This window comes from Cupressus sempervirens, chromosome 10 (assembly GCF_028749045.1).
Source record: "Cupressus sempervirens isolate cs-2001-9-10 chromosome 10, ASM2874904v1, whole genome shotgun sequence".
NCBI lineage: Eukaryota > Viridiplantae > Streptophyta > Pinopsida > Cupressales > Cupressaceae > Cupressus > Cupressus sempervirens.
In genome coordinates, this window is record NC_143127.1 from 937736981 (window position 1) to 937761125 (window position 24145).

Consider the following 24145-nt stretch of genomic DNA (forward strand, 5'->3'; position numbering starts at 1 on the left):
AATATGTCCCAAATATAAGATCTTTGTCAAACCAAAATCACATTTAGATAGCTTAGCATAGAATGATTGCTGCTCCAAGATTCCCAAAACAGTGTCTATGTGCTTTAGATGCTCTTCCCATTTTTTATTGTATATCAAGATATCATCGAAAAATATCAAAACAAATTTTCGAAGATGCTGACTGAATACCTTATTCATACAAGATTGGAATGTTGCAGGTGCATTATTGAGTCCGAATGGCATAACAAGAAATTCAAAGTGCCCATAGTGACATCTGAAAGCAGTCTTTTCCACATCTTCACTCCTCATTCGGATTTGATGGTACCCTGATCTTAAGTCAATTTTTGCGAAGTATACAACACCATGTAACTCATCAATGAGTTCATCTATGTGTGGTATGGGATACCTATTTTTTATGGTCTTCTTGTTTAGAGCCCTATAGCCTATCCACATTCTCATTGTACCATCCTTTTTCTTGACAAGTACCACAGATGATGCAAATGGACTAGAGCTAGGCCTTATGAATCCCATGTCCAAGAGTTCTTTAATAGTTTTTTCAATTTCTTCCTTATAACCTCTTGGATGGCGGTATGGGGTTGTTATAACTGGTTTGGCACCCTATTCTAACTCTATAACATGCTCAAAACCTCTATCTGGTGGTAATCCTGGAGGCAAATCATTGAAAACTATACTATGCTTATCAAGAATATTTTGAATTTCAAAATGGAAATTACCTTGATTCTTTGGAGAGCTTGTTGGTTGGATTATGACTCCTGCTGCCCATGTTACTTGTCCTCTTCGAAAAGTCCTCTCCATCCTCTTTGCAGAGACTGCCTTAGGTGCTCCATTCGATAACCCTCTCAATATGACTTCTTTCCTATTGGAATGAAATTTAAACTCCATAGTTTGATGGTTCATGTAATAGCCTCCGATGGAGTGCAAACATTGAACACCCAATACAAGATCTGTCTCCCCAATACCAACCACATAGAAGTCATCACATAACTCATAATCTCCTAAGGTCATCTTGAGTTGTTTCACCACCCGTGTGCAAGGCATAGTGAATCCATCAGCTACAGTAACATTGAATCCCTCAAAATCTTCTACTTTAAGCCCTCTTTTCATGACAAATCCCTCATCAATAAAATTGTGAGTTGCCCCACTATCAAGAAGAACGGTCAACCTTTTCCCTGCTAGTACCCCTCGAATTCGGAAGGGATGGTATCTTGGGACTCCTGATAATGCTGCTAAAGTTCCATCCTTGCTGATTTCTTTTACTTTCTCTTCTTCTACCTCCTTCTTAGTATCATGAAATTCCTCATGCTCATCTGAATCAGATTCTGAAGCAACTTCAATATAGTGCACTTGACCTTTCCCCAAACATCTGTGTCCTGGAACCCATGGTTCTCTATAAGTAAAACAAAGCTTTTTCCTTCGTAATTCACTCCTAGTCTCTTCATCTACCTTCTTTTTTGCCACATTTGTCACATCTTTTGGTGGTAGTGTTGGAAAAGTCTTTTTCTGAAAATTTCCCTTATGTTGCCAAAGATTTGGGGGTTTTTGATTAGTGATTGATTTCATAGGCATGCAAGTTTCAAGTTGCAAGCTTCTTTTGATAGCTTCCTGTAAGGTTGAGGGTGAGAAAGCCTTAACCAAACCCTTAACAGAATCTTCTAAACCATCAAGAAAAAGATAAACAATCCTCTTTTCACTCATATCAGGTACCATAACAGCCACTTTTTGAAATTCTTCTATATACTCATTAACTGATTTGGTTTGCTTCAACTTTGACAATTCTTTAAAGTACTCTTCATCATCCTTGAGGTCAAATCTATCTATCACTCTTTGACTAAAATCTTCAAATGTAGTTACCTGATCATGACCTTGAGTAGTCATTCCATGATACCACCAATCATAGGCTGCATCTTCCAAGTGTAGACTTGCAAATTGAACAACATCACTCTCTTTCATGGGGTTAAGTGTGAAGAAAGTTTGTAATTTTTGTAGCCATGCTCTAGCTGAAATTTTATTTGTTCCATCAAAAGTAGGTGCTGTAAACTTGCTTATTTTATTTTTGAGCTCTCTTCCACTTGTGTCATGCTCCCTCCTATTCTCTTTCTTGGGCATCAAAGTGTTCATCATATCCACATATTCTCTAAAAGGAACTGAACTACGAAAGTCATCATCTAAGCCATTGTAAGTAGCTCTTAATGTAATCAAGTTACCTGTAACCTCTTCCACTAGATTAATGGCTGGATTTGGTACTAATGGCTCATCTACAGGCAAGAAAATAGTTTTGGTTGATTTAGATGGTGTGGATCTCCCATTTCTTGGCTCCTCTGAAGTGCTCCCTTTCTCATTAATAGATGCAACTCCTTGTAATTTTTCTGTCAATATTCGCAAAGCCTCTCTAGTTTCCGCCAAGCCATCCACTATTTGCTTCTGATTATTTTGGATGTCTTGGAAGAATTTCTTTGCCATCTCATCTGGATCAGCCATACTTTTTTCTTCCTTGGATTTTGTACTTTTGCTTTCAACTGGGGGTTTGATCAAAAAAATTTTATTCTTTTCTCGCTGCAAATATCTTTTTTCTCTTTCACTTAGTTGCATGCGATCATAATTTTTGACATGCAACTAATTAGAAGCAACATGCAACCATAAATTATGACATGCAAGATCTGGGTAGTTGTCAAAACTGACATGCAAGATCTGGGTAGTTGTTAAAACTGACATGCAACTTCTACAAACCCTCAGGCTGGCAAGATCATGGCTCTGATACCACTGAAATTTCCCTTTACTAGTTTTGCATGGTATTTCCAGCTTCAAATCAGATCTTTAAAATCAAACAACCAAAATTACAAAGATCTGCCAATTTCCCAATAAAACCCAAATCAGGTATGTCCAAATTAGTGCCAAAAAACTTCACAACTTCACAAATTATTAATAAATCTGAGAATGGACATTTTTACAAAAATTTCAGCAGCATAACAGCCTACAAAATGACATTTCTAGATTTGTATAGCCTTTACACAACAGCTCACAAATGTAGGACAAAACTATGCTCAATCGGGCTCCCGAAATTAACGCACAATGCCCGGAAACACCACAAAAACACTCATAAACTATCTCAGAAGTTTAATCATGACCCAACACATATATTAAGCTCTATTTTAACATTTTAAAGTCTGAAATACAGCAGAAACCCAAACTGATATGAAACACTCAACTGAAAACACCAAACTCAAACCAAAAACAACCCCAAAAACCCACAAATCGGCACTATTCAGCACAAAGGCAAACTCTGTATGAGCATGCACATGGAATGGCTTCAAAATCCCATCCTTAGCCTTCCTAGAAACCTAAAAACTCCCATTCTTGGGTCTCCTTCTCCACAGGTTTGGCAGCCTCTGAAGCTTAACAAGAAAATTAGCAAAAATCCAGTTCTAGCATGAGCCCAAAATGCCTCCAAACCCCCTTAAAAGAGGGCATAACCCTAACTCACGTCCAAGAGGGGTTAATAAAATATAATTTAATAATAATTTTTATTTATTAGTCCATTGGTTTCCAAAGATTAGCCCCTTTTTCCGAAACTTCACCTTTTTGGAGCCTGCCTGCCTTAGCAAAGTTTATTATTTTTTTAATTATTTGAAAAGGGGACATGACAGATTGGATTTTGAATAGTGAACCATATTTTCTCGAAGGTTTTGGGTTTTACATCAAAACATGGCTCCCAAACTTTGATCCTACAAAGGAAATAATAAAGCAATTTCCTCTATGGGTGGGGCTGAGAAACCTACCTCTGGAATATAGGTTGGAACATTGTTACAAATAGATTGGAAATAAATTGGGAACATTTGTTAGGGCTATGAAAATGGTGGATAAGGAAACCCTAGAAATGTTTCTAAGAATATGCATAATGTGGAGTGATTGTCACCCATTCCCAGAAATGGTTGAGATCATCAGTGAGGGCGAGGTTTGGAGATAGTCTGTGTCAATGGAAGAGGGTTTGATGGTGTGTGAGCATTTTTTATGTGAGGAACATGATTTAAAAAGTTCTAAGAAAGAAGGCCAACACAAAGGTAAAGAGGAGGAAAAAAATTTGAATAAGGAAATTGAGATAACTCAAGTAAAGTAAAGGGAGTAGGGAGAGTGTGAGAAAATTTTAAAAGGGGTTGCCGCAAAAGTGGAAAACACTATGATGAGGGAAATCAAAGAAAATAATTGTCAAGACAATAAAAGTGGTGGTTGAAATAATGGAGGAGGTACATGGGATGGATCCTAGAGAAGGAGGGTGTAGCTTCTTACAATGGGAATTCCAACAAGAAAACATAAGGAGTGAGGCTTAGCATAGTAAAGGTTTCAAAGTATATAATGGAAGCAAGGAAGGACAAAGGCTAAGGGAGCAGGGGGAAAGTTTTCAATAAGGGAATAACAAAGAAATTTTATTGGTAGAGAAGAACCTCAAATGTCACAAAGAAATGTGTGTAGGGAAATAGATGAGGCTAATAGGAATGAGGAAACACAAAAGGGTTGCGAGGAGGATGGAGGGTTTAGGATAGTTTCAAAAGGGGAAGAAGAAAGGGGTCTTGGGGAGGTTCTTAAATATATTGAAATCTCTCCAATTTGAGACCTAAAAGGAGGCTCTAGTGATTCAAGCATAGAGGAGAGCTCAAATGAGGAAGATCTAGATATGGAGGCTAAAGTGGGAGAAGATTACCTTAGGCTGGAGGAGAAAATGGCCCTCAAAGAAAAAAGAACTATAGAAAAGACAAAAAGTAAAAAGCATAAAGCTCAAATAGGGGAAAGCTAAAAGAGGGGGAGAAGAACACTAAATACTTTGATCCAAATTGCATGAAGTGTAAGAGGCTGGAGTAAACTGAAAATGGGAAGGGGGAAAAACCCCTCCCAGAAGGCATGAAGATACTCTAATGGAATGCTAGGGGTTGTAATTCCCTTGACAATATGCACCTGATCAAGAGGGGCCTTGATCAAGAAAAATTGGATGTCGTCCTAGTTCAAGAAACAAAGATAAAAATAAATGATGTTAAAGGTATAAAGAGGAAGTTTGGGAGGTGGAAAAGTGATTGGGTTGCTGCAAAAGGAGCTTCGGGAGGGATAAGTGTCTTATGGAAGTTGGATCAAGTGGTTGGGATTGTAATGCAAAAGGAAAAATATTGGCAATGAATTAAGGTAACTTCAAAACAATTAGGATTTGAATTTAATGTTCTTAATGTGTATGGACCAGTTCAAAGTCAAGAGAAAAGAGAGTTATGGAAAACCTTAACAAAAGTTTTAGAAATTCTACAAGATGAAATCACAATTTTTTGTTTTTTTTTTTTTGGGGGGGGGGGGGGGGGGGGGGTGTTACAATGATGTCCTTTACCCAGATGAGAAAAAGGGGGAAGGGGTGGAGAATGACCAAATAGGAGGAATTTTTAGCCTTTGTGACTGATAATGGATTAGTAAATGTTTCTTTCAAGTAGGGGAAATTCACCTGGAATAAGATAAGATTAGGGTTTGTAAATATAGCAAAAAATTTGGAGAGGTTCCTTTTTGGGAGAGATTGGACTAAGGTGGATTGGATGGTTGAAGTTGAAATTCTACCAATCTATGGATCTGGCCACTTTCCAATTAGCTTGAGGATTGAGGAAGAGCGTGCCCTAGATAGATGCATGTTTAAGTTTGAAGCAATGTGGTTGAGAGAAAATGGTTTTAAAGAGATGGTGGACTAGTGGTGGAAAGAGGTCCTTGTTTGGGAGGGAAATAAAGCTTTTAAGATATTTAAAAATCTATAGCATAATGAAGGAAAGTTGAAGGTCTGGAATAGGGAATCTTTCCAAAATATTTTCAAGAGAAAAGAAGAGCTGGAAGAGTCTTTAAAAAATTTAAATCAAGGAATTATTCAACAGAGAATGAATGAGGAGGTGGTCCAAGAAGAAAATAAGTTGAAAAATGAGTATGAAGAAATTCTAAGGAGAGAAGAAGTGTTTTCAAGGAAAAAGTCAAGAGAAATAGGGCTAAAAGAGGGTGATAGGAACACAAACTTTTTTTACAACTTAGTTAAAATTAGAAGAGCTCATAATAAGATATTCTCCATATAAAATTTGAAAGGAAGAGTGACAAATGGCCCAAAGGTGATTAAGAAGGAGGTGGTAGGCTTTTTCAAAGGAAGGGGATGGTTGGGGACAAAGGTCAGGCTTTAGAAGAGGAGGTGTTGGAGTGCCTTCCAAAGTGTATTACAAATAAGAAGAATTTAATGTTGGGTGTTGAAGTAACAAAGGAAGAGGTTAAAAGGGTTTTATGGGGATTAGGAAAGGATAAAATCCCAGGGCCAGATGACTTTACTGGGAATTTTTTTAGATTCATGTAGGAATGCATAGGGGATGAAGTGTGGGAGATGGTTGAGGAATCAAGAAGGGGTGGTTTTGTTTTAAAATATATTAACAATACCTTCATTGCTTTAGTTCCAAAAAAAGAAGAATATAGAACTTTTGAAGATTTCTGACCTATCTCTTTGTGCAATATTCTGTATAAAATCATCTCTAAGGTGATTGCGAATAGGTTAAAGTTGGTTCTAAATTATGTCATTTTGGAGGAACAGAGTGGATTTGCAACAGGTAGATCTATTTTTGAAGGGGTGATAATAGCTCATGAAATGATCCATTCTATAAGTGTCAAGAGACTTAGCAAAATGATGCTGAAGTTGGATATAATGAGAGCCTATGATGAGGTAAATAGAGATTTTTTGTTCAAAGTATTGAAAATTTTTGGTTTTATTGATGAGTGGATCAAGTGGGTTAAAGGATGCCTAAGTTCTTTTAGATTTTTTGTTTTGGTAAATGGTAGCCCCCAAGGTTTCTTTGAGTTAGAAAAGGGCATAAGATAAGGGGACCCTTTATCCCATTTTCTATTTATTATTCTAGCTAAAGTTTTGGGGAGACTAATCTGAGAAAATAGAGTGAGAGGTTTGTGGAAAGGTGTTAAAGTGGCAAGAAGAGTGGACCCTATTTCTCATTTGTAGTTTGTGGATGACACCTTTTTAACTAGGGAAGCTTTAGTGTAGGAAGCAAGATTGATGAAAAAGACTTTAGAAATCTATGGAAAAGTTTCATGACAGAAGATCAATTGAGAAAAATCAGGATTTTTTTTCTTCAACACCCCTATTAATAAAATATTTGAAATAGGCAAAATTTTGAATGTTAAAAAAGGTTCACTTCCTAGTAAGTATTTGGGGATCCCTTTATTCTAGGGGAGAAACAAAAGTGATGTATGGAAGAGTTTGGCTGGAAAATGTTTTAGAAAAATAGAAGACTGGAAGGGTAAATGGTTGTCATCTACAGGAAGAATCCTGATGCTAAAATCAGTAGTCTCAACAGCGCATATTTTCTCAATGATGTGCTTAAAAATCCCTAAGAAGGTGATTAATATAGTGGAAAAATAGATGTGGAGATTCTTCTACAGTGGTGCTAGAGATTGTAAAAAATGGCCTTTATTAAAGTGGGAAAAAATATGTAGACCAAAGAAATTTGGGGGTGCTAGAATTAGAGATTGGAATATTATGAATATTGCCCTGGGAGAAAAACTAGTTTGGTAGATGACAAGTGATGCTAATCAGATATGGACAAAAATTCTAAAGGCCAAATATTTGGATTCAAATGAGGACATAAGGATTTTAACAATCCAAAGCCCAATGAAGGGATCAACAATTTGGAACTTTATTTTATCTTGCAGACATACAATAATAGACCATATCTCATTGGTAATAGGAGATGGTAATCAAGCTAAGTTTTGGAAGGACTCCAATTGATCATTTGATAGAAGATGTTAGTGTTGCATTGTTAGCAAAAATCTATTAAAATGTTTGTCATGAGTTGTGATAGGATCATTTAGAAAGACTAGCTTGGGATTGAAATTGGAAGAAGAATTCTTCAAAGGTGAATTAGAGGGAAAGTGCTAGATGGGAAGCTCTTGGTGAAGGCTGGATCAAAGTTAATTTTGATGGAGTGGCTAAGAGTAACCTAGGGATTTCAGGAGTTGGTTGCATAGTAAGGGATCATTTAGGTGAGATAGTGACATTTGGTGCAAAAAAATTACCTAACGACACAAACAATGAAGTTGAATTTCAGGCTACCCTTATGGCAATAAAATGTGCTATGACAATGGGAGAAGTTAAAGTAATTTTGGAGGGGAACTCTATGGTAGTGGTGCAAGCATTGAGAAACAATACATGATCCCAACTTGGCACTTAAAAAATTGTGTTCTGTGTCAATGAAGAGTTGAAATCATTAGTGGACTTTAAAATTTGTCATGTGTATAGAGAAGCCAATCGAGAAGCAGGTCAACTTTCAAATTGGGTGGCAGAATGTTTAATGGAGGGGATGTCAAGTTTTGAATGGTGTAGTTGTTGGGAAGGTGTGTGGGATAATGATTAAGGATTTAGAGTAAAGTTAACTTTAAATCATGGGGTTAGTGAGTGAAAGGAAGTAATGTCAACAAGGATTGTTAGCAAAAGTGGGCAAGAAGATTTGGGAGATTTGTAATTGATTTGTTCACATGATGGAAGGACACACAAAAATAAGAAGGAATGATTATATTTAGTGGAGTCTGAAAGAAATTCAAAAAAAGGGAATTACTAACATGTTATAAATAAAGTAGTTATAAGGGAAGTTTTTAATAAGTTGAATAGAAAATTCTAACTACAGTGAAAGTGATTGGAAAACGGTGAAAAGGATGGAAGCTACCTTTACATTTAAAACTGAAGACAACAAAAGGCTACTATTGAACTGCTAGAGGTTGAAGCTACTATTGAAGTGCCCAACATAAGGAGTTGCGGAAGCATTGAAGGAAATGGTGGGGGAACTGTTTCAAAACTCATCCCACCATTGGAAGATAAATGTTTACATAGCGACAATGGTGATGGCTTGGGGTCTGGAATTGGCATTTCCAATGGAGGAGGTTGAACGAGTAATGAAAATGTTGTTCCTGGTAGATTTGATAGTAGGGATAGATTCTATGTTGGAAGGATAGATTCTATGTTGGACTGGGTGTGGCCAGGATAGGTGTTTAATTATAGTGAATGTTTTGAGAACATAGAGGAAGATAGGGCTCGAGGAAAATTTGGATTTGTCTGGTGGCCAATGGGGGTAGATAAATATGACTATAAAGACAAGATTAAAGTGGCATGGATGAGGATGGTGGAGGAAATTGGAATATTTGGGGAGAGGGAAGGAAGGAAGGTGATGGGTTTCTTTATTGACCATCCAAAGTAGTGGAGAAGCACGGGATATAGGAGGAGGAATTAAGTGGTGAGAGTTAAATTCCCAGTAAGGGTGGAAGATTGAAGTGAAGCGGAGATGGTGTTAAGATTTTGAAATTTTGAAATTTTGTTTTTTCATAAAAAATTACAGTCGAAAGCAAGGTAATTTGTAAAGAAAAAGTTAACAAGAAAATCCTGCAATTGAAATTTTGGGATTCCCAATTTTTAGAAATGCAAAAAATGGAATTATTGACATGTTATAAATAAAGTAGTTGTAAGGGAAGTTTTTATTAAGTTGAATAGTAAATTCTAACTACAATGAAAGTGACTAGAAATTAGTGGAAAGGATGGAAGTTACCTTTACATTTAAAATGCCAAGACAACAGAAAGCTTTGTTTGGCTTGGTTCAAAACCGGAGGCTAAAGCTGTTGTTGAAGTGCCCAATGCAAGGAGTTGCAGAAGTAGTGAAGGAAATGGTGGGGGAACTGTTTCAAAACTCATCCCACCATTGGAAGATAAATGTTGACATAGCGATAATGGTGATGGCTTGGGGTCTGGAATTGGCATTTCCAGTAGAGGAGGTTGAACGGGTAATGAAAATTTTGTTCTCGATGGATTTGATAGTAGGGATAGATTCTCTGCTAGAATGGGCATGACTAGGACAGGGGTTTGATTATAGTGAATGTTTTGAGAACATAGAGGAAGGTAGGTCTTGAGGAAAATTTGGGTTTATCTGGTGGCCAACGAGGGTAGATAAAGATGCCTATAAAGCCAAGATTAAAGTGGCATGGGTGAGGATGGTGGAGGAAATTGGCATATTCAGGAAGAGGCAAGGAAGGAAGGTGACGAGTTTCCTTATTGCCCATCCAAAGTAGCGAAGAAGTGCAGGAAATAGGAGGAGTCGTTGAATGGTGAGTGTTAAATTCCTAGTAAGGATGCAAGATTGAAGTGAAGTGGAGATGGTGTTAAGATTTTGAAATTTTGAAAATTTGTTTTTTTTACAAAAAATCACAGTCAAAGGCAAGGTAATTCACCAGTGGAAATGGCTAACAAGAAAACCCTATAATTGAAATTTTGAGATTCCCAATTTTGAGAAATGCTTGGCTAAGGATGAAGAAAGGGCAACAGGGAAAGCTAGAGAATCATTTTCACAGAGGATGGATGTGCAAAAGGAAAGAAGGATTTTTGCAGGAGCCTCAAGGAAAGATGGCATGAAGCAAGCGAGTTGTAGGTGTTTTTTTAGATGAAAAGAAAGGATAGATGACATCAAGACTAAAAGGCCCTTTTTGTATTGTAATGTAAAATATATATTTTATGTAAATGATAAGCCGGAAAAAAAGGGAATAGTTGAATAGATGAAAAAAGGAAGATAGGAAGTAGTACTATGATAGAAGTGTAAAGGAAGTGCAAGGTTAACCAAAAGAGCCTATTTTGTACTAATGTAAAAACCTTTATATTAATAAAATGAAAAACTATTACTGACCTAAAAAAAAAAATCTTCTCGCAATGGTCAAAAAGTGAAGGGAAAGTGGGCTTTGTAATGTCTATAAGTGTGTGAAATTCGGTGGAAGTATATATATGTGTGTGTGTGGTTAATATTTTACCCTACAAAATGTGGAAACAAGGACAAGTCACATGGACTATTCATCCAAATTTCCCAAAGAAGTGTGTCCTCTTGGATTGCGAAGAATGTAGGATCAAAAGGGAGAATCGCATGGAGGGCTCCTCAATATTTGTGCATTCCCTTATGGTAAAGTTAGTTTTTTCTTCTTTATAGTATGATATTAAATCAAATCCAAACCTAATGAGGTCATAGGAAAACATTATAAAAGATTTTAGCTCTAACAAATGTACATTTTCTTTTATTTAATATTAGCATTAAACTAGATACTGAATTGTGATTGGTCCATTTTAATTAAGATCAAAGGAAGAACCCTCCTATATTTTCATACCCTATTATAGTTGTATAATTCCTTTACAACTCTTATATAAATGAATAACATCTCACCTCATATCAACAAACTTATTTAATTTTTTGATAAAAAAGAAATTATGAAAAACTCAAATTGAATTTATATTATCAATTCTCTCCATAATACATTAGAATAAAAAAACTTGTAATAATATACTATTAATAAATTAATTATCAATTACTTCTAAATAAATAGTTGCTAAATCAATTGAACTTTGAACAATAAATGGAGAACATTAATTAAACCTTAATAACATAATTTGCAATATAAAAGTATATGAATAGTGCTAATATAGGTGCTTAAAATGTAGACAAGAAAAGTACAATGATTGAACATTGAATAATTAGTCAAGAAACATGCCAGATAAGTATAAATAATTTCGTGTAAAGAAAAAGTTGTCATGATCGTCGAAAAGACAAGAAGCCAACTTATGAAATGATCAATTCATTCTGCTGTATACATCAGATATCACCAATTAAGAGAAAAAACATGTTTCATCAATGCCTTCAAAAATCATTAAAACTTTTGTTTTTGTGGTCAATCCAAATATTACGAGTGGTAAAAGGAGAAAACCCATTGCAATAGGTAGGTAGTTGAAGTTAAAAAATTGTGGTCACTGTGGATGTGTCAAAAGTACATGGAACTACTTTTCAGCCCACTCTTGTTTGTTTCTCTTGCCCCCTCAAATTCTATAATGCACAATCTCAATGCCATTGGATACACCTATGGCAAGCCTAACAACGAGATATTCTTTTGTTGTTTAGTTTCTCCGTCTCTCCAGTCAAACAGAGGACCAGTTTCTGTTTTCTGCATCCATCAACTCCAAATCACCCTGTTTCATTTCAGTTGCAGGCAAGGCAGGTACAATTAACCTTGTTTCTCTCTCTCTCTCACGCATCTTTTTATCCAATGATTGCTTCTGCATGTCCAACAAATATTCTCTAGGCTTCCCGCCCCCATGTCCAGATGTTTCTGATGCCTTTATCCATTAGAACTTAATGCCCTTTTGAACAATCTGTGCAGGTGTATCACAAGATCTGAAAGAGAACATCGGAAGGAGCTCCCAAGGCCGTAGATCTTGGGAAAAAGAGTCGTTTTATTGCTTTAAATAAGGGACACAATGGTTGCAGGAAAAGGTGCCAAAGGCCTTCTCACAGCAAAATCCTCCATCACTGCCCCTGCTTCTGCAAATAATGGCAACAAGTCAAATGGTACTGGAAAGGCTGATAAGAAGAAGCCCATCTCCCGCTCTTCTCGCGCAGGCCTCCAGGTTTCTACTTCTTTCCATTCCTCCTTGTTGCTATCAGTAATGGGTCATTCATTAGATGAAAGTAGATGCATGCCAAGGTTATTGATCCTTGCTTCAGGGATGCACCTCTTTTCTGGCTTGTAAGCCTTTCTTGGTTCATTGTCTAGCCCTCTATGTACGATTAGCCCATGAAAATGCTTTTCATGGTGACAAGGCTGAGTGGCTCTTTTCTTTAAAACCCCCTTATACTTGATAAAGCAGTTTAAGGCTTAGACCTGTCCTGTTTACATGGGAAATTGGTCTGCGGCCTGTACTAGCATGTTTTTCAGGCATTAATGCTCTGCACGTCTGCACATAAAGAGGTCCTCCTTGTTAACATTTTGTGCATTTACTCTTACTAAGCTGGATAGGAAACCTCTTTTGCTTCATTATGCCTTTTGTGTCATTTCCAATAAGTTTTCCTTCCCATACAGATGTTCTCTGGCTGATCACGTTTCCTATGTTAATGTATTTCCTGCCATTTCCTGCCACCCTGGTAAGGTTGCTGCTTTATGCAGATGAAGTTACTTTCACATGATGTATTCTTCCAAGAATTCCTTCCCGTTTGACATGTAAGCCCTAGCTAAATTTATTGAAAAGCAGGGTGACGACATATCCTTGAAAACTTTTTTAAATGTCCAGATTTTTGTATCTTCTGATAAAAATGCATGGTGTTTCGTAAGCTTGAGCTGAAGAATTTACCCACTTTGTTCTATGCTGAATTTTGCTTATGTATATCCTTCTGTTGTTTTTAAGGTTTTTTCTTGATATCTGATGCCTTCATGTCACTTTTTTTATTTTATTAAGGCTGAGATCTTTAAAAATAACATCATTGGAAATTTCCTCTGCACAGATTTAACTTTGAATATATGTCATCATGCGTACTGAATTCTTATGGACTTCCTGCTCTGTTGTGTTTTTGGCAAAAGGATCATTAACTTTGGAGAAAAAATTAAACAGAAGATCCCAATCTTAGTGTTTCTTTCCCTCAGCTGATTTTCAGATGATTGGTGATTTGATTTGTAGCTAGGAAGAGCAATAGGGTCTAATTTCCTTGTCCTTTTGAAGTCAAGTCAGCTGTGTTGTTTTTTCTCCATATGAACTCCATATAGAAAGTTAGAAACAAGGTTTGGACCTTCGTAACAGGATTTATATATGATATATCTACAATCCTATTCAATTAGTCAACTATTCTGATTTCATGAGATCTCTATCCCTGTTGCGGTGCTCATACGGATACCTCATATATTCAGTTAACTAGGCTTCAGCTAGCGTAGTACATGAATATCTCCACCTTTTCAGAACCTGTTGGGTCTAACCTATTATGTGTCAGCAATTTAGAGCGATGAGGTCAATTTCCATATGCTTAGAACACTTCGGTCAACTATTATTACGAAGACTAAACCTCTTTATTTCACAATATATGAAATTGTTTCAAAAAAATTATTGCGATTCTGAGCACTTATTAGAGAGGATCAATAGTTGAGTAGATTTTGATAGTGAATATTGGTTAATCTAATGTGTAATATTTTAATATATAGTATTAGTAGTTGTGACTTTAAAATTATTAATGTTGATCATGAATATTATTGAATAAAATACATTTTTTAAATATTAGAAGTAATAAATCATTCAATGCTACAGATGCTATGATAGGACAAGTAAAACAAGACTTAATGCACAGTTACAGATAAAACTTTTTTGGAGTACTTTAAAGATACCTCAGTAAAAAAACATACTGATGTGGCATCGTAGATGCCTCAACAAAAAGAATACTAATGTAACACCGTAGAGTCCTCAACATGAAGCTGAAACCTTAATTATAAGTAGAAGACTTGTCAAATAAACTGTTGTAAAAATGAGAATGATTTGAAATTGTCATATAGAACTTGAACTACTCTGCTCTCCTAAAGCATTGAAGTCCTCAACCTTTGTTGTCCTACCTTTCAAAAATAAATCTTCCTCAGCTCAGCCATCCTCAGTGTGCTCACTGTGCTGATGAATGGTGTTAGGAGTTTATAATGGCCCAGAAAAGTTTTATGCATCTCAGGAGCCATAGTCATTCTTGAAAAAATGAATCATTTCATGATTCTGTAAATTAGTTTTTCTGATGCAGATGAAGCACACTACTTCCTTAATAGTTTGCTATTCTTAGCTCCGCTGTCTATTGTCTTTTATAATGTTTGGTTACATACTTGGCTTCATTACTAGCAGTCAAGCTGCAACTGGATGGTGTATAATATAAATATGACTCTATATGCCCCACTCTCTTAGGCTGAGAGTTGTGGTTCTAGAACAGCTTAACCTTATTGTCCTTGAGAAGCGAGACAATCATCTGGAAGAGCATTGTAAAGGTAATGTTCTAAACAATATTTTAGGAGTTTTCATATGGGAATGTTCGTTTGAGAACTGCAAAGTACTAGTCAGCCAAACTGATTCTATGCCTGATCTGAGATGAACATTCAATAGATGTTTTAAAGGTTATCTACTACGTGCATCTCTTGAGGAGGAACAATCAGTTACCTAGCTATCTTGAGCTTTCTTCTATGGCATACATTAGTATGTCTGCTGTATGTATTACAAAGAATTGTTTTTATGTTCTAATGTTTTAAGAAATGATTCTATCGGGTATATACTAGTGTCTTAATCGTTGTTCAAATTAAAACTCTGTGTAGTCTCCAGGGGAAATATTTATTTTCACCTGCCACCCTAACAAGAACCTATCTCGAAACCCTTGAAGTTTCCATCCTAATACAAACTCTTGAAGTTTTCATCCATGCTGTGCATTTCCCGATTGTGTTACTGCATTCTCCATTAAATTTCTTTGTCAATGTAAAACCCCTTTGACCTGATGAATATTTGAATGATACTGCTCTTCAAATGGAAGAAATTGATTTGTTGGAAGCTCCAGGTTTTAAGGATTTATGAAATTGTTGAGGCATGAATGTGATTTCATTGTTTGTTTCTGGTGCAGTTTCCAGTGGGGCGTATCCACCGTGTGCTAAAATCTAGAGTTTCTGCAAATGGGAGGGTTGGGGCGACAGCAGCAGTATATTCAGCAGCCATATTGGAGTATCTCACCGCAGAAGTTCTGGAGTTGGCAGGGAATGCGAGTAAAGATCTGAAAGTGAAGCGAATAACTCCCAGGCATCTTCAACTTGCAATCAGGGGAGATGAAGAGCTTGACACTTTGATTAAGGGAACCATTGCTGGTGGAGGTGTTATCCCTCATATTCACAAGTCACTTATTAACAAGTCCACCAAGAAAGATTAGTTTTCTGTACTTCGTCTAGTGTTTAGTCTTGACATTTCATTATAAAACTACTTTAGGAGTGAATGGGATTGATACTTGTTATTTCAAATCCCCTGTTTTGTAATATGGCTAAGTATGATTATAATTAAGTTATTGTCACTTGGTTGTACAATCCGCGTGACATTGTAAGACAATCTCGTTTCCTGAAATCAAAGAGCTTGTCCAGATGGTTTTGATAAGTTGATTCCAAAAGCCACATTTTTTCCTGCTCGTCTAAGGGTTTTTAAATCCCAAACATGCCTCATCACCGACTTTGAATGGAACATGTGAATTGGAATAAGATGAATGAGACTTAACATTATATTATATTTTTTTTAGCAAAACCATTTAGTAGTCTTTAGGCTAACTTTGTGTATGTCGAAATTTGTAGATTTTTTCACAAATGAATCAATCAGCAATCAAGAAAACTAAAAACGATCAACAATTAATATATGTGTAATGGACTATTAGTAATAGAAACATGAACCTGATTTCCCCTAATACATAAATCTTTTATACCTTATTCTAAAAAAATTTGTTTTAGTTCAAATTATTAAATATATAGAGACAGAACCCATAATTTTAACTCGTTTTGCAAAAAAGCCTATTGAAACTCAACTTAATCTAATTTTAGTACTCTCTCAAACCGAATCAAGCTTTGCTAATTGAACTAATAACCCATTCGTGACCAGTATATATCTCCGGTAAGTTAAAAAGTTTTCTTGTACGTCTTGCGTTCATTGTTGTAGAAAGGATTCTTTACTGGAGTCAATGTCACATTCTATTCCATTTTCATGAGAAATAAGGTCACGGGATTAAAAAATATTAAGCTTCTGAGCCATTGGGTTATTCTCTTAAATCATTTTATGCTCTACATCTGAACCTTTCATAATGTTGAGTGTCTTTTTATAATAGTATAAATTCTAATATTCATCTTGAATATTGAAAATAATTCATAAAGTTCTTTTAGTAATTTTAATGAAGATTTTATATTCATAAGTAGTGTATGACTTAATTTTTGGTAGGCTTATTAAGATTCTTTCAGTTTGACAGTTAAAACAAAAGTTTATTAATAAAAAATATGATTTTAATTGAATTCACTTTAAATTAAAAAATTTATGATAAGATTGGTATCAAAACTTTATACCAAGTAATGAGAGATATAGACAATATTTCTTATCTTATCATCAAAATAAATTTTGTTGGGGTGTTATAATAAATCTAAACCAAATTTCTAATCAATAATTAAATATTAAGCATCAATAGTTATATAGTAAGAGTTATATAATATAATATCATATGACTATATGACTTGTTACTTTCTACATATAATAATCACTAATTTTTCAATTTTTAATATTATAAATTAAACTATTAAATTTTCTTACAACTTATAGTACCACAAAATTCAAAATATTACATTCTACATGTTCAAATTATTATTATTATTATTGAACATTTAACTATTTTACACTCAAATAATAATAACATATTATTAAAATGTTGCAATTTACATGATCAAGAATTGTTGCAAATGATCATTACCAATTTTCAATCTTTGCCTTCAAGAGGGGGAGCTCTCTCTTACAAAGTGATATGATATAGAATACATCCAAATCAAGATGTCATAGAATGTACATATTTCTTTAGACCAAATTAAATTATCCACATAAATGCATAAAATAATCACTAATTTATCTAAGATGAATCAATTATCATATTTCAAAAGAAGATTTCAGACATATAAATAAATGCATTCTCCATTATCTTCTAGAGAGTATACAAGCTCAAGAATCATTACATATAATATGAAATTGAAATTTATTCAAGATTTCTCTCCCACCTTTTTACATTATAAATAGTCTTGTATTTATAGACTTTTCAAAATAACTACCTTCTTTCTATCTTAATAACTAACTCTATACAAAATTAATCCAAAATGACAAAAATTGAAATTTATTCAAGATTTCTCCCCACCTTTTTAATTTACAAATAGTCTTGTATTTATAGACTTTTCAAAATAATTACCTTCTTTCTAGCTTTAATACTAACTCTATACAAAATTAATCCAAAATGACAAAAATCATTGTTTACAAGATCAAACTTAAAATATATGAATTTTTTTTTGGGTGAATAGTCATTTTCTATTAATAAAAATATACTAAGAATACAATTCACAAAAAAGGGGTCAGGGGATACAAGATCACCTCGCGAAAGAGTTCACACTGCTGAAGCTGGACTTAATAACACAGCCTCAGCCAGAAACGACAACTATTCATTAAAATAATAATAATAAGCAACCTCAGGTGGCCAAAGCAATGCCAGCTGAGGGAGGAGGATCATCTTTGTCAAGAAAACCCCACGCATCAGTGGGATTGTGAGGCAGGCTGGGAACAATCCAGCAGTCATCAACAGCAGCAGGATCAGTGGCAATCTCTGCATCTTTAACCTCAGGCCACAGAGGAGAAATTGCCAAGGCCAAGCGAGGATACTTTCCAGAATGCACCTGCCAAGGACCAAGAGGAGGAGCCGAGGACCAACCAAAACCACCATGGGGTGGGAAAGCAAAGCAACGCCTCCATCCACCATCACCACCACTAGGAGAGCGGTGGCGAGAAGCTTGGGAGTGCGGAGTGTGCGAGTGGCGGCCTGAGGACTGGCGCCAAGAACGGCGGCCACAAGGTGTCGAGACATCAGCTGAAGCATAAGAAGGCACTCTGACAATAGTGCAGGGAGCATTGCCCCAATGATTTAACAACTCTTGTAGGTGAGAAACTTCTAGGGCAACTTTATTAGCTTGCACCTGGATGTACATAATAACATTGTTACAAATGCATGCCTTAGTGTACATAGCAATGTTAACATCCAAAAAAACTGTGAGTGAACAAAACAGCATTCCTATCTTTCCACAGAGAAAACAAAATTTTCATCCTGAAGGTATGCCAAACCTAGGTGAACTTCTGAGGAATTCTAGGGGAATCACCCAGTAGGATCATGTGCCATGAAAATGGTTCGGGCCTGAAACGCTTGAAAAAATCATGAATCCAATGCCAATAATTTTGAGTACACTTACAAAACTAGAATATAAGCAAAAAGGACTCTGGTTGACCACAGAAAGGGCATCTGGGATCAAGAACCCCAATGTGCTTGAGTCGAGGCCCCAGGGGAAGGCCTTGGAAGGCAAGGCACCAAGCAAAGTCGGCAATCTTGGGTATTGTAATAGCACTCCAAATGACATCAAAATTTTTTCTCCATTGAGAAAGCGAAGATTGCAAATGCCAGTGTTGGTTAAGTGTGTCCACCATCGAAAGATGGGGCGAAAGCCATCTGTACCCTATATTGGGCTTGTAATTGGAAAATGGAGTGGCAGGATACCACTTCCAATCATGCCACCAAGGACCGACAGTCTGAATCCCCACTTTATGAACTAAGTGTACAGGGATGGAAGACAACAGAAGGTCAAAAGTTGATTGATCTGTATTGACAAGGCGGTACTGGACTTGCATATCTTCCCATGACCTGAAACTCATGGTGACTCTTGAGAAGAGATCCTTAGGAGTTTGAATGCCTTGTTTGAAAAAACGCAGAGCACTGACACCTTGAGTCTTGGCGAGAGGAGTACCCTGAACGAAAAATAGGGGAGACCACTAAATTTTTTGTTGATTCAAGGAGAGCCTGTTGCGAAACTCATCTCTAGCCCAACGAAGCCAAGGCTTAATAGCTTCCCAAGCTTTCCATATGCTCTTAATAACAAAGGAGCCCTATATGGCCACGGGTTCATGCATGATGAGAAGGGTTTGAAAACCAATCCCCTTCCATGCAAGCCTATTAACAGGGAAATCAAAAGAAATACAGTGCCAAACCATAATCTTCTAGGCTTCATCTCCAAAAATAGTTTGGATAATCCATTTTGCATAGAAAGCAAGGCCCTTTTTTCGAGTGGAAAGTAGGCCAAGACCGCTAGACTCTCTTGGGAGACAACAAAAATCCCAAGCAACTCTGTGAAAACCATGGTGATCAAAACCAGAAGCCCAAAGAAAATCTCAGAGCAAACATTCCAGCTTAAGATAGGAAGCTTTGGAGGGATCCCAACAGGAAGAATAGTACACATGAGTGGCTGCCAGAATCTTCGAACAAATCTAAAATTTACCAGCAAGAGAAAGCAGCTTGGTGATCCAATATTCGAGCTTTTTTCTAATCTTGGCAAGCACAGCATTCCAAAGCTCCACAAGAGAAGCCTAGAAGGAAAAGGGAATGCCAAGAAAGTGGAAGATTTCCTTGTGAGTAACCCATTTCCACTGAAACTAGCTAAGCCAAGGTGGAGCTGGCAAGAATGACTGACGGTAGTAGAGCATTTTATGCCATTGAATGGCAGAGCCAGAGACTTGACAAAAGGTGTCTAGACAATTTAAAGCATTTTGGATGTTTTCTTCATCCTCAAGAAGAGTAAGAAAGGAATCATCAGCAAAATGACCATTGACTAACTGGGAGGAAGATTCAGGCAAGGAGATGCCACGAACCAACCCTGAAGACACAGAATTAGCTAGCAAATAGCCAAAACCTTCAGCAGCAAGGACATAAAGCACTGGAGCTAAAAGGAAACCTTGCCTGATTGAGCAAAAAAATCCAAAAGCCTTAAATTGTGAATTATTGATGGTAATGCAAGCATTAGCATCACCAAAAAGTATCTCCACGAACTAAAGGAAATTGGGACCAAAACCTAGAGCTTGAAGCATAGCCAAGATAAAGGGCCATTCGATGCGATCATAGGCTTTAACAAAATCTATCTTTAAAAAGATAGCCTGCTGGTTGGAATTGCGAGCCCATTCCATACCTTCCCAGACAACAATGATGTTGTCAAGAATATATCTTGACTTGATGAAGCCAGTTTGCTCAGGCCGCACAATTAAAGGCAACATGTGCCTAATTTTGAGAGAGAGCGCCTTGGCAATGATCTTATAAGACACATTCAGAAGGGGAATGGGCCTCCAATTGCATATGTCCTCAAGATCACCAGCTTTAGGTATGAATTTGATATTCCCTTTATTTATAATTGCTCCTAAGCTTTTAGAATGATATGCTTTGAGATAGACTTTTTGCAGATCAGGACCTATTTGCTCCCAGAGGTGTTTGTAAAATTCACAAGGAAATCCATCACACCCAAGGGACTTGTCATCCGCCATGGAGTAAACTGCCTCTTTGAGGTCACTGAGGGAAAGAAGTTGCTCACAGAAAGCATGTTGCTCAACTGCTAGGCAGTATGAAGTAACAAAGATACACATTTTGAGAGCTTCCTCCTGAGCAACCGAAGTTCCTTGCAAAGCAAAGACATTCTCATAGTGATGAATGAATGCTTGCAGGATGTCAAGGAGATTGGACAAAATAGTCATTCCCTGTTTGATCTTTTTAATCCCAACATTGGTATGATAGGCTCGGAGAGCTTGAAAGAACTCCTTTGAGGCGTTATAACCAACCTCCAACCAGTGGAGACGGGCCTTGATTTGGGCTCCTCAGGTAGCATAATTGTCAGTGATTTGCTTGTCATGGCGAAGCTTGGCAAGTTGAATTTGCAGAACCACATCAAAGGGGTTGAAGGTGAGGGCCTCAGAGGCTTTTTTGAGGGCAAGGGTGTTGGCCTCATAAGAATGTTTTTTGAATATAGCTAGCTGACACCCATGGATGTGCAGGAACTGAGCAGTTCTGGTAATGGCATCGTTCCACCATTGAATCCATCCCTTTGGGGAATGCGGATGTGGCTCCAAATTCCAGACATGTTGGATGTGTGAGATGGTGGAAGCATGCAATAGAACATACGTGTTGCGGAAGAATTGAGAAAAAAGAACCATAAAATAAATAAATAACCTCACTGACATGAGAGCATAGGTTTCTTCCAAATCACAGATCACCAATTTACTAGCAAATCTACTTTTTGCATCTCTATAAGGATCAAGTTGCCAATCCTCAGATACGGCTAGCATATCTACATTGTCATGTGTGACAAGGTGGCATTTCTTTCGAGCAAACTGTCATGGCATCTCTGGTTTTCATAAAGGCCCCAGGCTTCTCAATTCCATAGATCTCCTCTGTTATACATTCTTGAAGTATTTCCTTCTTTGTACTTTTACCCGCACATCTATTTGGCCACATTATTCGTGGATGCTCCCACACCATCCATATGTGTATGATGACTAGGGCATTCAAACCATGGTACCTAAGAAAAATTCCATCCCCTATGATGTTTGATGACATCTATGTACCATTCTATGCCCATCTTTCAAAATATTTCCTTTTGAGGGATTTTGTCAAACAACTTGCAGACAACATCCCTGCTTTCATGACATTTCAAATATGTGCTTCAGCTTGCATCAAATTGGCAATAACTAAATTAGATTCCACTTTATGTAATAACCCTCCTCAAATCTGCCCTCACAAATGCTGATGAAAGCTCAAGGAATTTCATCAAACAATTCACATGCAAGGGACGTATGACTAATATAGTATTCCAGCTAGCTTCAAATGACTTTTTCTTCAATTTGCATCAATGAGAATCTTGTGCTAGGAGACTATAATGGACTACACAATGACCTAACATGAGTGTGCTACTAATTTTGACAATATTCAATGCATATATATGATCTAAGCATGAGAAATGAACACCTATAGCCAACTGGCATTTTTACAAACAGTTGGTATGCAAACTAACTAGCTGATAAATAATGATATTAAATTGCTTAAATGACACCAGCAACTATTATCTTCTTAATTGCAATGAAAATTAGAATTCTCATGAAATATGGCCAAGACTTTGGCATTTACATGGATTACAAAATGATAATGCTGGTATAATGCACACTTACAGCTGAAAACTTATAACACCCTAAAAAACAATATTAACAAAAGAACCTGGTTCTAGATAGCTGTAATAATTTCCTTCTATGCTGCCCCTTTTGCTTTGCTTTTTTCAAACTACTTTTTCAGCCTGCTTTTTTCGGTTCTGCTTTTTTGGATTGCTTTTTCGTACCTGCTTTTTCGGTTTCGCTTTTTTGGACTGCTGCTATGTTGAATCTCAAGACCATATCTTTCAATGGCGTCAAAATTTCTAGCTTGAAGGGATTTCGTCCTCCAAACTATTGAGACATAATCTCCAGAAAATTTCCCAATTTCTTTGATATTTCTAAGCATGCCTAAATGAGAGCTATCCTCTTTCTTTTAATCCCTTCCTCACTTGCTCCACGCTTCCATCTTGCCAATGTGGGATAATACATGAGTTTTAATATTACTTCTTTTTTTCTTTTTACAAAGTCCATGTATGTTTTCAAAAGGGGGACTCTTGATTTTTATTAAGTGACTTTATGAAACATTATAATATTTAATTTAAATAGTCACTTTACCATTGTAACTTCAAACATTAAAATAATATAACAAATAAACTCGAAATCCCACATATAATAGCTCATCAGAAAGAGCCCAACAAAACACATATCATCCTATCACTGAAAATTGAAGGCACTGCATCCCCTTATTGGCTTACTAAAAATAGTAAGTCTTTCTGAAAACCCAACAAACGAACTCCGTTTGGCCTGTAATTAAATTTGACTAGGCCAAATAACCTCAGGATCCCTTTAGAAGTCCTGGTTAGCCCTCGGGACCATAAAAAAATGGGCTAACGACAACATACCTCCAAACTGGCTAAGTGGGGGACATTACAGTCCGCCCCTCTTGAAATTGCTTGTCCCCAAGAAATCTCAACTTAGGATGCTAAATAATCTCCTTTTCCTCCCATGTCGCATCCTCAACTGGTAGGTTCCTCCACTTTACTAGGTACTCCCTGATAGTCCGCCTGCGAAGCACCCTCTCCCTGGAGTCCAGTATAGCCTCGGGAATCAAGATAAGCTTTCCCTCATCATTGAGAGGTGGCAATACTACTGAAGGCACCGCATTATGCCCCAATTCCTTCTTAAGGCGTGACACATGGAACATGTTATGCACTTTACTGCCTGCAGGTAGCTCCAACTCATAAGCTACCTCACCCACTCTCCTGATTACTTTGAATGGTCCATAGTAGTGTGGTTTCAATTTCTCTGCTCCACTCCTCTTGAGAGAGGACTGTCTATATGGCTGTAACATGAGGTACACCATGTCTCCTACCTCGAAAGATCTCTCAACCCTATGTTGATCAGCATATTGCTTCTGCTAATTTTGTGCCCTTTGCAAATTTTCCTTCAAGGATCGCATAATGTCTTGACACTCTTGCAATATATCCTTGGCCTTAGGCACCCTACTATCCCCAAATAAAAAATTCAAAAAATTAGGAGCATCATACCCGTACAGTGCCA

General features: G+C 36.7%; 1 protein-coding gene and 1 pseudogene across 2 annotated transcripts; one reads left to right on the plus strand and one right to left on the minus strand.

Moving 5' to 3' along the window:
- The window catches only part of LOC149537058 (putative beta-1,3-galactosyltransferase 8), a 35596-nt pseudogene extending 23442 nt beyond the window's left edge, over positions 1-12154 (minus strand).
- LOC149537059 (putative histone H2A variant 3) lies at positions 11951-16009 on the plus strand. 2 transcript variants are annotated; one of them, XM_089806982.1, is made up of 3 exons: positions 11951-12090; positions 12253-12499; positions 15492-16009. In XM_089806982.1, exons 2-3 carry the CDS (start codon positions 12350-12352, stop codon positions 15789-15791), a joined length of 450 nt encoding a protein of 149 aa, XP_089663108.1. In that variant the 5' UTR covers positions 11951-12090; positions 12253-12349; the 3' UTR covers positions 15792-16009. The 2 variants fall into 2 exon arrangements, with proteins under 2 accessions (XP_089663108.1, XP_089663109.1); XM_089806983.1 differs by having other exon boundaries at positions 11951-12086.
- The last annotated feature ends 8136 nt before the right edge of the window (positions 16010-24145 follow it).

What these genes read in the sequence shown, in the direction of transcription:
- LOC149537059 (XM_089806982.1), top strand. Translation starts at nt 12,350, where the DNA reads ATGGTTGCAGGAAAAGGTGCCAAAGGCCTTCTCACAGCAAAATCCTCC. An exon ending in CTTCTCGCGCAGGCCTCCAG is followed by an intron (nt 12,500 to 15,491) that starts GTTTCTACTTCT and finishes TTTCTGGTGCAG; the next exon opens with TTTCCAGTGGGGCGTATCCA.